This window comes from Amaranthus tricolor, chromosome 10 (genome assembly GCF_026212465.1).
Source record: "Amaranthus tricolor cultivar Red isolate AtriRed21 chromosome 10, ASM2621246v1, whole genome shotgun sequence".
Classification (NCBI taxonomy): domain Eukaryota; kingdom Viridiplantae; phylum Streptophyta; class Magnoliopsida; order Caryophyllales; family Amaranthaceae; genus Amaranthus; species Amaranthus tricolor.
Genome location: NC_080056.1, coordinates 7,486,658 through 7,501,822, shown reverse-complemented (window position 1 = coordinate 7,501,822; position 15,165 = coordinate 7,486,658). Strand labels below are relative to the sequence as shown.

General features: G+C 34.5%; 1 protein-coding gene across 1 annotated transcript; it reads right to left on the bottom strand.

Moving 5' to 3' along the window:
* LOC130825676 (uncharacterized) lies at nt 1-7,210 on the bottom strand. Its single transcript, XM_057691018.1, has 5 exons — nt 7,013-7,210; nt 2,051-2,186; nt 1,473-1,569; nt 517-600; nt 1-421 (listed from the first exon to the last, which is right to left on the bottom strand). The coding sequence occupies exons 1-5, from the start codon at nt 7,044-7,046 to the stop codon at nt 287-289; spliced, it is 486 nt and encodes a 161-aa protein (XP_057547001.1). The 5' UTR covers nt 7,047-7,210; the 3' UTR covers nt 1-286.
* Nucleotides 7,211-15,165: the final 7,955 nt, after the last annotated feature.

Here is a 15,165-nt window from a genome sequence, read left to right as displayed (position 1 = left end):
TTCCACAAGAATCTCATTCAATAGATGTTACTTTGTGCAGAGTAGCAAATCTATCACAAATTAATACGAAGAGACCATAAAACATGAATATGCAAGATAAACATATCCACAAAGACCATAGATGAGAAGAAATGACGAAACTTTATGGTTTATATCATATATGGGTATGGGTCTGCATCTGCAAGACCTCGACAGCAAATCATGGTTGCATTCTCACTAAAGCTAACAACCAACAATATCATCAATGGTCACACAACTCTCTCTGACCGTCAAAAACAACCGAACTTTATAGCATTGCTTCCACTTCTGGGTCAGACTCAGCAGGCACCGAAGTATTATTTCCACCTCGCAGACGAGCAGATACATTGTCGATAGCAGCATTCAGTTGGCTCAATTTAGAATTGAGGGTTTGTCGGGTCTTCTGCTCTCGCTCAAACAGAAACGAGTATTTTAGGTTTTTAGATATGAAGATATATGCTTCAAGCAAATATGTCTAAACAGTAGCACAACACGTACCTCTAGGCCTTCATCATCATAATATATTGGTTTCCTGGCCTTTCGAAAACCATATTCATCTTCATTCAGCAGCGATCTTCTGATCTGAAAGCAAAAAGCAGCTATAAAATCAAGTTTTCTGCTTTCATATTTAGTTTTACCCAAATCAACTACACCATGCAACCCTGTCGCTACGGAAACACACAATTTCAAGTCATACAGCTTTAAGTCTGTAATTATTCCCTTATGAAACAGCTAATTAGTAGTGAACACTAATAAGCAATGCAGGTCACAAATATCGGCATTCTCACACCAGTCTTCCACATTAACTATCCAAAAAACAATAACATTCTTGTGACAAAATGAGAGCTGACAGAGATTTGAACCATAAGCCTGGTGAAAAATCTCCAAGTTCTAACTCACAATATGGAAGATAAAACATTTCTGTACATTACTATAAGCATGTATCCATGCCAGTTATTATATAATCCAACAGGGGTACCTACATTTGATGCTTCATTTTCAACCTAACAAGCAACTTCTCATAAAATAGCGAGTCTGACACCAGGTGATGATGAATTTACTCTTGTCCTGCCCCCTCATCACCATTTGATGTGTTTAATTATGGAGGTAATGAATGAATAAAGAAATTTTGGTAGGATCACAAAGTTTTTGTCCCCTTGGACTCCTTAAAAAGGTGCACCTATACTTTGAAGGACTTATAAAATAGAGACACATTAAGCTAAGGGTTAACAAAAAGATCAAAATATGGTTAATTTTTAAAATCTTCAAGGAAAATACAAACATTCACGAGTAACAACTCAGTTTCCACATTGTTGGTTCATCAATCGCACCAAATGCTAAGAAGTCTCATTTAAATCAACAACAATTTGTAACATACAAAGATCTCAAGGTAGCTCTTGTAAGAGGCATAAAAAGGCCAAATGGAAAAATATTGAGAGAAAATGTCAAAGCACCTGTGGAGCAAAAATATATGCTAGAGTCCCAAACACTGCACTACCAAGAAGAAAACCAGCAACAAAATCACCACCACTTCCGCCTCTGTCAGAATTGCTGCACACAATTAAGTGAACAGAGTAAACCCATATCAGCTTTATTTAATCAATCCACATCGAAGGAATCATTGCACATGCAACGTCCATAGCAAAATTTTGTCAGAATATACCCATATGCATTACCCCAATGCCATGATAAACTACAAAAAATGGTCTTCAATTGTCGAAGTTAGCAGCAAATCATGGCTTGTGTTTCAAAAAAAAAAAGGAACATATAGATGTCAAGACATGCAAAGTTTGCGAATTATACGCTCTACGAATTTCATCATGAGTCATGACTATTTTAAAGCATCTTCACAAGAACAAATCCATGATGAATGCAACACAAGGTTCCTGAGTGCAGCTCCTTGCGTATTTTCTTCCTCCACAACTGATTTTTTTTTTAGTTTGGGGGGGGGGGGGGGGGGGAGCAAGGGAGGGCGTTTGAGACTGCTAATGGAGATTAAAAAATATGAAAAATTAAGTGTCAGGAGCAAGACCTGTACTGTGCACAAATAGAAAACTTCTGCCGTGTTCTCGATTCCTTTAACTTTATGGGGATTGCAATTGTTACCGTTTTCCCCAAAGAGCTGCATCTTGAGAACGGAAGCTCGCATGTCTTGAGGTTAGAACCACCTATAGATAAACAAAAGTCGATGACAAAATAAAAGTCGCATATCAGCTACATCACCGCAACGTAACCGCATTATAAAGGTTCATATAAATATTGTGAACACAGTATAGTCTGCGACAACCACAGAATTATCTGCATTGACTGCGAAAGTGGTTTTGCAACTGATTCAAGATTTTATAATATAAAAACAAGTACCATATCACATCTATCATGGAAAACTAGCACTAGAAATGATGCATACTCTAATAAGGTTTTGTTCTTAAGGCTTAACACGGTAACACTTGACTCCCTTTTTCAAACCTACCACCCAGTGCTCATATTTGAATTTAGAGCATATAAGTAATTGTAAATGAACTTCGTAGCCCTGATTTGAATTTACTAAAACTTAATCGCCCTTAATTTAACTTCACTTTAGCCGTAAATAATTTGAAAGTCTTAATCTAAACTTGCTTGAATTTAATTACTCTAAAAAAAAGTTAACACATACTCAAACCAAACACTAGATATTGAAGGGGTATCAAGATTATTATATTCCCAGCCAGAGAAAACATGTTGAATCCAACACAGCGGGAAGTATCAACAAAATCCAAGATTCGGCTCCTAAAAATTCACACTTCGTTTGGATTGAGAAAATGGAAAGAAAAGGAAGGGGGGAATTTGGAAAAGTATAACTTCTTTGGTTTAGATACCAATTTAAGAGGGGATGGATTTGGAGCAAATAGATTTGAAGATATTAAGAACTTGTTCTCTTCGACTTATTGATTATTCATATCACCATTTTGTGACCGTATTGTAAAGGTTATTGAGTTTATTGACCGAAATATAGGACGCATTGATTGCGAAACCATCTGTATTGGCCGTGAATCCGTTTTGCGACCGTTATCGCGAACGTGACCGAAACTGTATTTTTGCCCTATGATCGTATTGCATTAAGCACGTAGTGAAGGTTCCAAAAAAACGAAATCATATTCCCCTTAATGTATAGGTGTAACACTAGCGTTTTGGGTTGTTTTAAAGAATATCTCATGTTTTCAGCCTATATTTGGTGTTATGAAAACTAAATCACTCTCATTACCGCATCATCATCTCTTTCAAATCGAAGCGCACCAGATTAAGACCAAAGACCAGATCTTAATACTTGTTATTATTACTTAATCTTATTAATTATGTTTATTATCAATGGAGTTATAGATTATTAATTTTATTTAACTACTCTCTCTTGTTAATCAAATGTTCAAATTTCTCTATTGGCCTATTGACATCAAGCATTTCATTTCTTTATTTGGTACCCTTTTTCCCTTACTTACACCTCATGTGATCTAACTACTTTACACAATTGTCATTTAATTATCATCTTTTCTCTACTTTTACGCTTACTCTCTTCTCCCATTTGGTCCCATGTGGTCCTCTTTCCTTTTTTTTTTCCTTAAAATTAGTGTCAAAACAAACATTTATACAATAGGAGGGAGTATTAATTATATATGTTGGCTACAATTATTTAAATTTGTCGAGTTGTATTGTACTTAAAAAAAATTGAGTTAAGTTTATTTTTGAGTCACATCAATTTAAAGTTGTAAACTTCTAATATTTTCAAAATCGGGTAAATAACTTTTATCATATGGTTTTCCTCAACTTCGTAATACATAGGGCATTTTAAATGACGGTTACAACGCATGAGCAATATATAAAAAAACCTATGCAATATCATCAATGCTAGATATCTTGAAAATTTTTCACAAATAAAGATTCACAAATTAAATTAATCTATTATAAACATGAAAGACGTAAAAACCAAATATATGTAGAAGTTAAATAATTAGCAAAATGATCAACATAATATGAATTTTAAAAAATTACATAATCTTACAACAATGGTACAATCCTTATTGCCTAAAATTTATAATAGAATAAATTTGGCACGCTTATTATAACTATGTACAATTTTTAGCATGTAATGAATAATATCAATGTCGTACGGAGTATTTTCTATTTTTATGTGTTCAATAGTTGATTCAATTGATTACTCCTTTTTTATTAGAACCACAAACCACATAAAACTAGAATATAATGAGTACAATAGTATGAATTCAAATTATAACAATGATCATAAACAAAGTTCCAAAAACTAATTATAATAATAACAATTCTAAATAAATAATAATAATAATAATAATAATAATAATAATAATAATAATAATAATAATAATAATAATAATAAACATCAAAAAAATATATTTAATAAGAAAAATTACACAAAGAATAGTAATTAATGATTAATAATAAAAAAAATATTACAACAGAAAGACAAGAAAAATTCAAATCAGACCTAAACAAATTTGTAAGATGAAATCAGATCAGATGAATGGGACAAGCCTCAAGTCCGTATATTTTGTAAATAACCAAATATCTCCAAATATGAAGAAATTGTCAATTATTTCCTCTCCTCTCCTTTTCCTCCCAAGCAAATGAGGGAGACTTCCCTTCCCTTCTTAACCTTTTGTTAGGGTAACTAAGCTAATGCACAAGCATAAGTTAATTGAGAAATTTATAGATTAGTATAAATGCAAGATAAGTGCTAAAATGAATACATAAACAATATGTAAATCCACTATATTTTCAATTATGAGAGTAGTACAAGAACCTTAAATCTTAGTGTGATAAGAAAACACAAACTCTCCCAATATAAATAAAATTACAAAGGAGATATAAATTATAAAATAGTGGATAAAATGTGTAGAGTTAAATGTATAGTAGGGCTTTATGGCTTATCTGGAGGGTTTTGTGTGTTGTTGTTCACTCGTGAAATGGACTTAAAGCATCCTATTTACACGAGCTAAATGGCAATGGAACAACGTCGGCAAACAATAAGATGTCTACCGAACATTCTAGCAAATGATGATAATGTTTTTTGGCTTTCACTAGCTTAACATGATCTTCTTGATCAAGATAGAACCTTCTACAATCCTCATGCAATGAGATTAATATCATGATATAGTTGGAATAATTATTGTTGGTTGGGCCAAAACTTGAACCATAATTAACAATCTCCACTTTGGATCATAGAAATCATGCTATACGACAATAATGATGATTTGACTTTTGAAAATGTTAAGAGCATGTTCATTAGCAAAAGAAAAACTTGACCGTGAAAAGCGTTCTAGAGATAATGCTGAAGGATTATATATAAATGGGGGATCATACAGTAAAACAATTACCGAAAATCTGAACACCTCTAATGGCCATAAGATGTTTCCTATGGCTTCAAATTAAAGAAAAAAACTCGAAAGAGAAGAAGAAAAGAAAAGGCAAGGACTAAGCTGATTTTAGTGATATAGAGTTTAATGATATTTTATTGGCTACTTCTCCTAAAAGTAGTAGTTCTCCTGATTGGGGTCTTGATTCTGACTTTACCTATCATATTTGCTCTCAAAATAGTCACTTAATTACTGTAGTATTGAAAAGAACATGTCCGCTGCTATGAGCAACGATATTCATTGCAAAGTCTGTGGTATGGCTCTATTTGGATCAAGACACATAATGGTAAAATCGGGATCTAATGTTCATGTTCCAGATTTAAAATAAAACATAGACAATCTTGATTCTAAAGGATGCAAGATTTTGGCTCAAGATGGAGTACTCAAAGTTTCCATAGGTGCTCATGAACTCTTGAACTGTTAAAGGCTATTAGACATAAAAATCTTAACATTTTACTGGGTCCTCTATGGCTTCTCAATAGTATCCTGATTCGGCTCAAATACCATCATCAAACAAGCCATAAATTTTGTGCCAAGTTGGAAATCGTTAAGTGTGGCCCAATATTTTAACCAACTAAGAAATACTTGCTATTCTTAAAAGGCTTAGGATATTATAGATAGCTCTAAATCAAGAATGGAAAAACTTGCTAGAAATATCCATCAACTTCCTAATGTCAGCAAGGACACAACTAAACCCCCCATTCTTCTATGAAAGGGAGTTAAGCATTCATTTATCCATCCATCAAATCCGCCAAACCTCAAACGATAAAGGCTCGCCAATAAAACCCTTTAACTACCATTTTTATATTGCACACACATTTATCTTATTCTCTTGTATCCACTATTTATATCTCCATTGTGCGTTTATTCATATTGTGTGTTTCATATTTTGTACTTTGACCCTTAATAGTTTGGGGTTCTTTGTACTACTCTCATAGTTTAATAAATAGTGAATTTATATTTCTTTCAAGTACTTATGTCACATTTATACTCTTCAATAAGTTTCTCGATTCACTTAACATTCCGCATAGCTCAAACCCTAACAATTCTAGATTTTATCCCAACAAAACGTTGATGTTTTCACTATACATGTGCATTGTTGAATAATTGTTTAATCAATTTGCAAATTTATACTCTCCTTAGTCCTTAATTTTGATTTCACAGATCCAAATACATATGGCAAGTTTCAGACGCAAAACACATTTTGACTCCAAGAAGCCAATCATGTAATCTTGCAAGTCTACAGTGATATAATCGGATCTGACATGAGTTCTCAAAAACATCAAAAACATCCCAATTCTTCTGGTGCAAGTCAGAATTTCACTTCATAAACACAATTCATGGATTTAATTTACTGAATTAAATCAGAAGTAAGCAAGAAAATCCATTGAAAATGCTTAGTATACCATCCTATATATAGTATAGACCTCATAACTAGTTCCAAAAAATCTAAGATTCTGAAGTTATAGATTAACGGATTAAGTTTTGCAATACAAAATGAAAATCAGAGAGTTTTGGATATCAAAAGATAATTACATGATGAAAAAAAAAAAGAAAGGAAAGAATAAGAATACCTGAAATTGTAGCGGAAGAGAGTGAAATCGCCATGAGTGAAGAAAACGAGGAAGAAAGTAGGCGAGACTAGACTGGACGAAGCAGGTATAGCGTGTAAGCAAGCGGATAAAGCCTTCTTCACTTTTTTTTTTTATTTTATTTTTTTTTTTAAATGAGCAGCGGATAGAGTTACAAATTTACAACTTACAAATCGCAAGTCACAAGCAAAATTGGGCGGTTACAAAAGAGGCACTATCGATATTCTTTACTTTTCTATAGAGTATGTTTATAAGAAACTAATAATTTATTCATAAAATTATCGTATGATATTTATAATAGACTAATAGTTGATCAAATATCTAATAATTTTGTCAAATGAAATTCTATATAGAAAAAAGTCTGGATTATTTTAGAGAAGATTTAACACTAAAGTCTTTCCTTTATCATATAGCGTTGCTTAATATAGTCTCCTCCGAGATGACATTTACCATCGCCCTGCTTTGAAAAGGAGAAAAGTTTGATACTATTGATTGTATTAGCAGAACCGACACTCGTGATGACGTCATATACTTTCTTACCCTCGAATTGATGATTAGACTCCAACTCTCACCATGAGAGACTTTAAAACTCAATATATAGATAGACCGAATCCAATAAATGGTAATATAGAGAGCATGAATTATATTCATATAAAAAGGCTAGGGTTTTTTTATACTTATATAAGCAAAAGTAAAAAAAAAAATTAATAGTAGCTCTAAAATTAACAATAGAGGCTAGGATTTTTTGAGAGAAAAAAGAAGGAGAAGAGATTGAAAGAAGGATTTTTTTATGGAGGGAGCCTTGCTCTAAAGTTTATGATCTTATTTGTAAAAAAATATTTTAATATTATTATTTTTATAAATTTGAAAATTTCTTTGTAACCTACTCGAATAAATTCAAATTCTCAAAGTAATCTCCTTAATTTACTTTGAAAAACATCATCCACGTAAACTTGTGTAATGATTTATATGATTAAATGTTTAAAAGCGCAAATATTATGAGCTATTTACAAAATAGAGCCATCAGCTTTGTTAGCACTTTTAACTTTAAGTGACAAATAAAAATATAAGATTCTACATTGAGAATAGTTGATAATGCGCTTTAAAGTTTGTGAAAAAAGTGTCTAAAATATAAATAAAAGATGTAGACATGATTGAAGACACGTTATGCTACACTCTTTCTCACGCAAGACTTTTTCTCATTCAAACTCTCAGTTACTGTTAAAGAGGAAGAAGAAACAAAGAGAGCAAAACTTTCTGGAATTTTATTCAAACAAAATCAATACAATACAACTTACAAAACCCATGAAAAAGGGGAATTTATATAATACTTGACAAGGAAAAAGAGAGGGTAGAAAAAGGGAATTATGTGATATGTTCATGGACATAAGTAGTACTCTTAACACCCCCCCTCAATCTAGGCTGAGATAACATGCCAAGATTGGTCATGAGTTTGTTGAATTGGTGTGAGGGAAGAATTTTGGTGAATATGTCAGCAATTTGAGAAGAAGTTGGAAGATAGGTTAGTTGAATGAGACCTTCCATTACTTTTTCTCTTGTGAAATGGCAATCTATAGCAATGTGTTTTGTTCTTTCATGAAATACTGGGTTCTTGGCTATGTAAATGGCAGATTGATTATCACAGTGGAGAGTGACAGGTTCAAGAACAGGGAGGTTAAGATCTTTGAGCAGGCGTACCATCCATGTAATTTCAGCAGCAGCGTTTGCCATAGCTTTGTATTCAGCTTCTGCAGAGGATCTTGATACAGTTGCTTGTTTCTTGGATTTCCATGAAATAGGAGATTTGCCAAGTTGTAAGATGTAGCCAGATATAGATTTTCTTGAATCAGGGCATGATGCCCAGTCAGAATCACAAAAGGCTTGTAGTGTAAGTTTGTCAGCTCCATTCATGAGAATACCTTGTCCAGATGTATGAGCAACATAGCCTAGAGTGTGATGAAGGGCCTGAAGATGAGTGTCTCTTGGTTGCTGCATGAATTGACTCAGATGCTGAACAGAGTAAGCCAGGTCAGGTCTAGTATTAGTGAGGAAATTCAACTTTCCCACTATGCTTTTATAATAGAGAGGATCAGCAAGGAGGGTTCCTTCAGTGGAGCTTAACTTCATGTTTTGAGGTAAAGGAGTGGCAGCAGCTTTGAAATCTGTTAATGCATTGGCTTGGAGAATGTCCTTAGTGTATTTATGCTGTGTGAGAATGATGCCTTGTGGAACATAGGATACTTCAATGCCAAGGAAATAATGCAATCTTCCTAAGTCTTTGATGCTGAAAACTTTATGTAGATGATCTTTAAGCTGTGTAATAACTTTTGGGTCGTTACCTGTGAGAATAATGTCATCAACATAAACAGCAACTATAGTTAGGGAAGAATCAATGGTATTGATAAACAAAGAGTAATCATTTTTGGATTGTTTAAATCCTTGGAGGAGTAATTCATTGTGGAGTTTAGCAAACCATTGTCTTGATGATTGTTTTAACCCATATAGAGATTTGTGTAATTTACATACTTTGTTGTTAGGATTAGGAATACCTGTTGGGAGCTTCATATAAACTTCCTCATGAAGGTCTCCATGTAAAAAAGCATTATTTACATCAAGTTGATAGAGAAACCAACCTTTAGTAGCAGCAACAGCAATGATAGTTCTTATAGTTGAGAATTTGACAACAGGAGAAAATGTCCCATCATAGTCCACACCATGTGTTTGTGTGTAACCTCTTGCAACTAACCTAGCTTTGAAGCGTTCAATGTTTCCATCAGCTTTAAGTTTGATTTTATAGACCCATTTACATCCAATGGGCTTCTTACCTGGTGGAAGATCAACTAAGGACCAAGTGTTGTTGGCTCTCAGGGCTGTGATTTCAGTATTCATGGCCTGTATCCACCTGTTATCTTGAAATGCTTGTTTATATGTTGTGGGTTCAATAAATTGGGATGTATCATAAACAATGGACTTACTGTTAGTGGGAATGTTGTCTAAGGTAACCAAATTGCACCAATGTTGAGTAAAAATATCAGAAATTATATTAGAACACACATAATCATTTAAGTAAGATGGGGGATGGGAGATTCTAGTAGAGGTCCTGGGGGGAATATGTGTATTGTTGTCAATAGGAAGTTGGTTACTTGGTTGAACAGTTTTGAGAGGTATGAGATTTGGAGAGCCTGAGGTGGGTGTTTGTAAGGGAGAAATGGAATAGGTTGGGTAGAGTTCATCAGTGAGATAGGTAAGAGATTGAGGTTGTGTTGTGTCAGCAGGGAGGAAGAATTGAAAAGGTTGTTTAGAATTGTTGGTGCTGGATTGGTTATGATAAGGAAAATGTTTTTCATAGAAGATAACATCTCTGCTAACAAAAACTTTGTTATTGAGTAAATTTAAAACTTTGTACCCTTTCTGTGTGAGAGAATAACCCAAGAAAACACAAGCATCAGCCCTGGGATCAAATTTTGATCTGTGGACCTTAGATGTGGAGACAAAGCATAGACATCCAAAAGTTCTGAGATGATCAAGCACAGGAGGGGATTGATGTAATAATTCATAAGGGGATTTGTGTTTAAGAACAGATAGAGGCATTCTATTTATAAGATATGTTGCACAAAGTAAGCAATCTCCCCAAAAGGTGGGAGGTAGGTTAGCTTGGAAAGATAATGCTCTAGCTGTGTTTAATAAGTGTCTGTGCTTATGTTCAACAACACCATTTTGTTGTGGAGTATTGGTGCAGCTAGTATGGTGAGTGATTCCTTTTTTATAATAAAAATCTTTAATGGGACCTTCACACAATTCTTTGGCATTATCTGTTCTGATAATGTGAACATTGCTTTGAAACTGATTTTCAATGTATGCTATGAACTTATGTAGAACATTAACAAAATCAGATTTATATTGAAGTAAATGAATCCATGTATATCTAGTAAAATCATCAACTATAGTGATGAAAAAATTACAGTTGCTTGGGGTAGCATGTTTATATGGTCCCCATACATCAATATGTAGTAAATGAAAGGGTTTAGTACTTTTTATTTCACTAATAGGAAAGGGTAATCTGCATTGTTTGGATGCAGGGCATATTTGGCAGATAGTGTCAATGTATTTTGGTTTATTTTAAAAGAAAGGAAGAACATGAGAGAGCTTGGAAAAAGGAAGGTGACCCAGTCGTAAGTGCCAGAGTTTAGCTTGTTGTGTGTAGATGTTTGAAGAAGAGGTGACATTGCCAGCAGAAGGAATGGGAGAAGTGGACTGTTGTGAATCACTGGAGAAATCTTCTTTAGCATAGTAGAGACCAGATTTTAATTTACCAAGAACTATCTTCTTGGGAAGGGTAGGACCCTGTAAAAAACAATTTTGATTATTAAAAGTAATTTTACAATTCAGGTTTTGGCAAAGTTTGTGGACAGAGATGAGGTTGAATTGAAAATCTGGAACATATAAAACATCTTTTAATTGTAGATTTTTTGTTAAAGAGATATTGCCAATGTGTGTGACTTGTATCTTTTTTCCATTAGGAATGGTAATGAAGGTGTGTTGATTCTCAATGTTTTTGTATGTGTGGAACATTTGGAGGTTAGAACAAAAGTGATCAGTAGCTCCACTATCAATGATCCAATCATTATCAATATGAGATAATAGACAAATGGTACCTGCAAGGAAGGCAGTGTGTAGACTTTGATCAGAAGGTTGCTGTGGTGTGGAAAGAGCATCAGAATTTTGTTTTTCAATGAGATTGAGAAGCTGTGAGTATTGTTCTTTAGTAAAATTTGAATGCATCATATCAGCAGATCTTGAAGGAGTAGAGACCTCTTCTTGTATGTCAAGTTGTGAATGATGAGCAAACTTCTTTTGGTTTGGAGTTCTATAATCTTTAGGATATCCATGAAGCTTGTAGCATCTATCAATAGTGTGTCCAGGACAGTGGCAATGTGTAATACCCCAGATTTAGCTTGAAAAGGGATTGATAGACAACACATATCAACAAGGTGCATCTTCTTTTCTAGGGAGCCCATTTGTTAAGAACTCCGCAGTTAAGCGTGCTTGGTGGGGATCAATCTTAGGATGGGTGACCTCCTGGGAAGTGTTTCCGGGTGCGCACGAGTGAGGCCAAAGTGCGCTGGAAAGACTTACGTTGGTTTGTGGGGCCAGTCTACAGTCTCCATGAGTAGTCACCAGCGGTCCGAGGGGCCGGGGTGTTACACAATGGTCACAATGTAAGAAAGAATTCTTTGTGGTTGTTCCTTTGTATGTAGTCAGAATGCCTTTGTTAGGGATGTGTCTACCTTTGTTGAGATAGGATCTATTTGAGGGAAAATGGTGCGGTGGAATTTTGTCAGCAGTAAAAGCAAGAGGTTCAGGGTGAGATTTATTCTGTGTGAGAGTGGTGTGGTGTTGCTCTTGTAAGACCATCTTGTATGCTTCTGTGATGGTGGGCAAGGGATGCATCATGATTATATTACTTCGAATTTGTCTGTATTCATCCTTTAACTTCATCAGGAATTGCATAAGACGTTGTTCATGGAGAATCTTAAGGAATTTGGATGGTAGGTTGCAAGTACAGCGGAGGCATTCACAAGTTGGCAAAGGGCTGACCTCATCTAATTCATCCCAAAGAACTTTGATTTTGGCATAGAAAACAGCTATATCATCATTATCTTGTTGTATAGTGGCTATTTCTTCTTGGATAGCAAAGAGTTGTGTAGAACTAGTATGGCCATATCGTTCTTCAAGATTTTGCCACATTTCTTGAGCAGTCTTGAAAAAGAAAACACTTTTGGCAATAATAGGGCTTAAAGACTTAAGAATCCATCCTCTTACCATATCATTACAGCGAATCCATGCTTGATATGTAGGGGCAGTGGGTGCTGGTTTGTGTGAGGATCCATCAACAAAGCACATTTTATTTTTAGTAGATAGACCAATAATCATAGAAGATTTCCAGGTGATGAAGTTTTGCCCTTCAAATTTTTTAGAGACGAAGGATTGAGCAGTGGTGTCGGAGGGGTGGATGTAAAAAACAGTGCTCGGATCAGTGGTGAGATCAATGATACGAGAATTGAAATTGTTGGATGTGAAATCGTTGATAGAATCAGCAGACATGTTGATGAAGAAAGAGGGAAAACGAAAGAAAAATTAGGGTTGGGGAAAATTGAAGGAAAAAAAACGAAGATAGAATGAAAGAAATTTGACATGCAATTGAAAAACTGGAATACAAAACAAGATTTATAAAAAAAAATTCAAGAACATAACAAATGAAAGAGAGAATATCTAAGGAGAGAAGAAGACTTTCCTGAGGAGAATGAAAACAAAGCGATAAGAGAAAAAAAATTACAGCAACATTTGGGAAATGCAGAGAGATGATGGAAGAGGGTATCAAAATGGTAATGGGACAAGGATGAAGAAGTGGATCGTTCCAACTGATACCATGTTAAAGAGGAAGAAGAAACAAAGAGAGCAAAACTTTCTGGAATTTTATTCAAACAAAATCAATACAATACAACTTACAAAACCCATGAAAAAGGGGAATTTATATAATACTTGACAAGGAAAAAGAGAGGGTAGAAAAAGGGAATTATGTGATATGTTCATGGACATAAGTAGTACTCTTAACAGTTACTTTGGGTTATAGGTAAGAGAGATTAAACGTGATTAAATTAGTTTATGATTTATGGCTAGAGTCACTTCTAGAACTAGAAGGCTAAGTGGAATGGTGGATGGGAAACTAATCCTAGAAGGTATCTATCTACACAACTCTAGTCATGATCTATAAAACATTTTTGGTCTAATGTATGCTTAATCACTTGATTTCACCTTGTGCACTACTAGTATAGTATCCTATAAGCCAACTCTAGTCATGATCCACTTTATGTATGAACACAACTAAGATACAACACTTATTAAGTCGTAACCACAATATAATAGCATTGGACAAGTTATGGACTATAGTGCTGCCTAAAGAGATAAAAGAAATATGGATATTGAAAATCAAATCTAATTTTGATGGGCATGCATTACAATGCTATATTAGTATTAGCCATCATTAATCTTAGAGGTCCATAGGTTTGACGATAATAGTAAAAGACAATTGTATTTCTTTCATATCTATATGTTACAAGGGCTAATGCTTTTTTTCCTTCTTGGTATTATTGAATAGTTTATCCATAAGAGAATTTGGGGACAATGGGGTGGACCTCTCCTCTTTGACTCCATAAATGTTAATTAAGCACGACGTTAATGAAGATGGACTTGAATGGTCGTATATTTTAAAAATAGAGAGGACAAAAAGACAAAAAAAAAATTATAACATTCATGAAAGAGTAAAGACAGACTTCAAAATAGATATTGCACTATTGTCCACATCTTTGATAAGGTGACTATATCTAACTCTACTTCCATCTTAACATGGAGGGGAGTAAAGGACACAACAAACTATTCAAAAGTGGGGGAATTACATGGAGGAGAAAATAAGAAAAGTGTGAAATGAACGTATTAGTTTGAAAACTTTGCACTGAAATTATACCCATGTGGGTCGAGTCATGCTCGGGTAGCTGAGCGTATCGTGGTTTGCTCCTTGGCTATAAAGACTGGATAAAGGAGGTTGGTGCCCCCAATCAAGCCATAGGCTGCCCGATTGGTCGAGGTTCCTTCTCCATAGTTTTCAAAAGTGATTTCCTTTGCACGATGTCGAGCTCCTTCGCTATGAAGGATGGGCTAAGGAGGTTGGTGCCCCCAATCTGAGCATAGGCCGCCCGAGTGGTCAAAGTTCCTTCCCCAAAGTTTTCAAAATGATTTCCATTGCACGACCCGAGCTATTAGGCCATGTGATTGACTCCGTTGACTGCTCTTTGTTCTTTTTATTCTTCTCTACTTTTCACCCTTTGGTTTGCCTTACACCTTCGTTAGAGGTGCTTTAGTGTCATTTTCGTTCAAAGAATTGCAAAACATACTATTAACACTAACACCACATCAGAACTCTAAGATTCGCGGGAGAATGTGAAAAAATAAAATCATTTAAGACACAAACAAGTGAGGGAATTTTGCCATGAAATTATGACAAAAATGATTGGATCACTGTCTTACAGTGGGAACGTTTCAAATGAGACTTTGTTAAACTCTATATTTAATTTCAG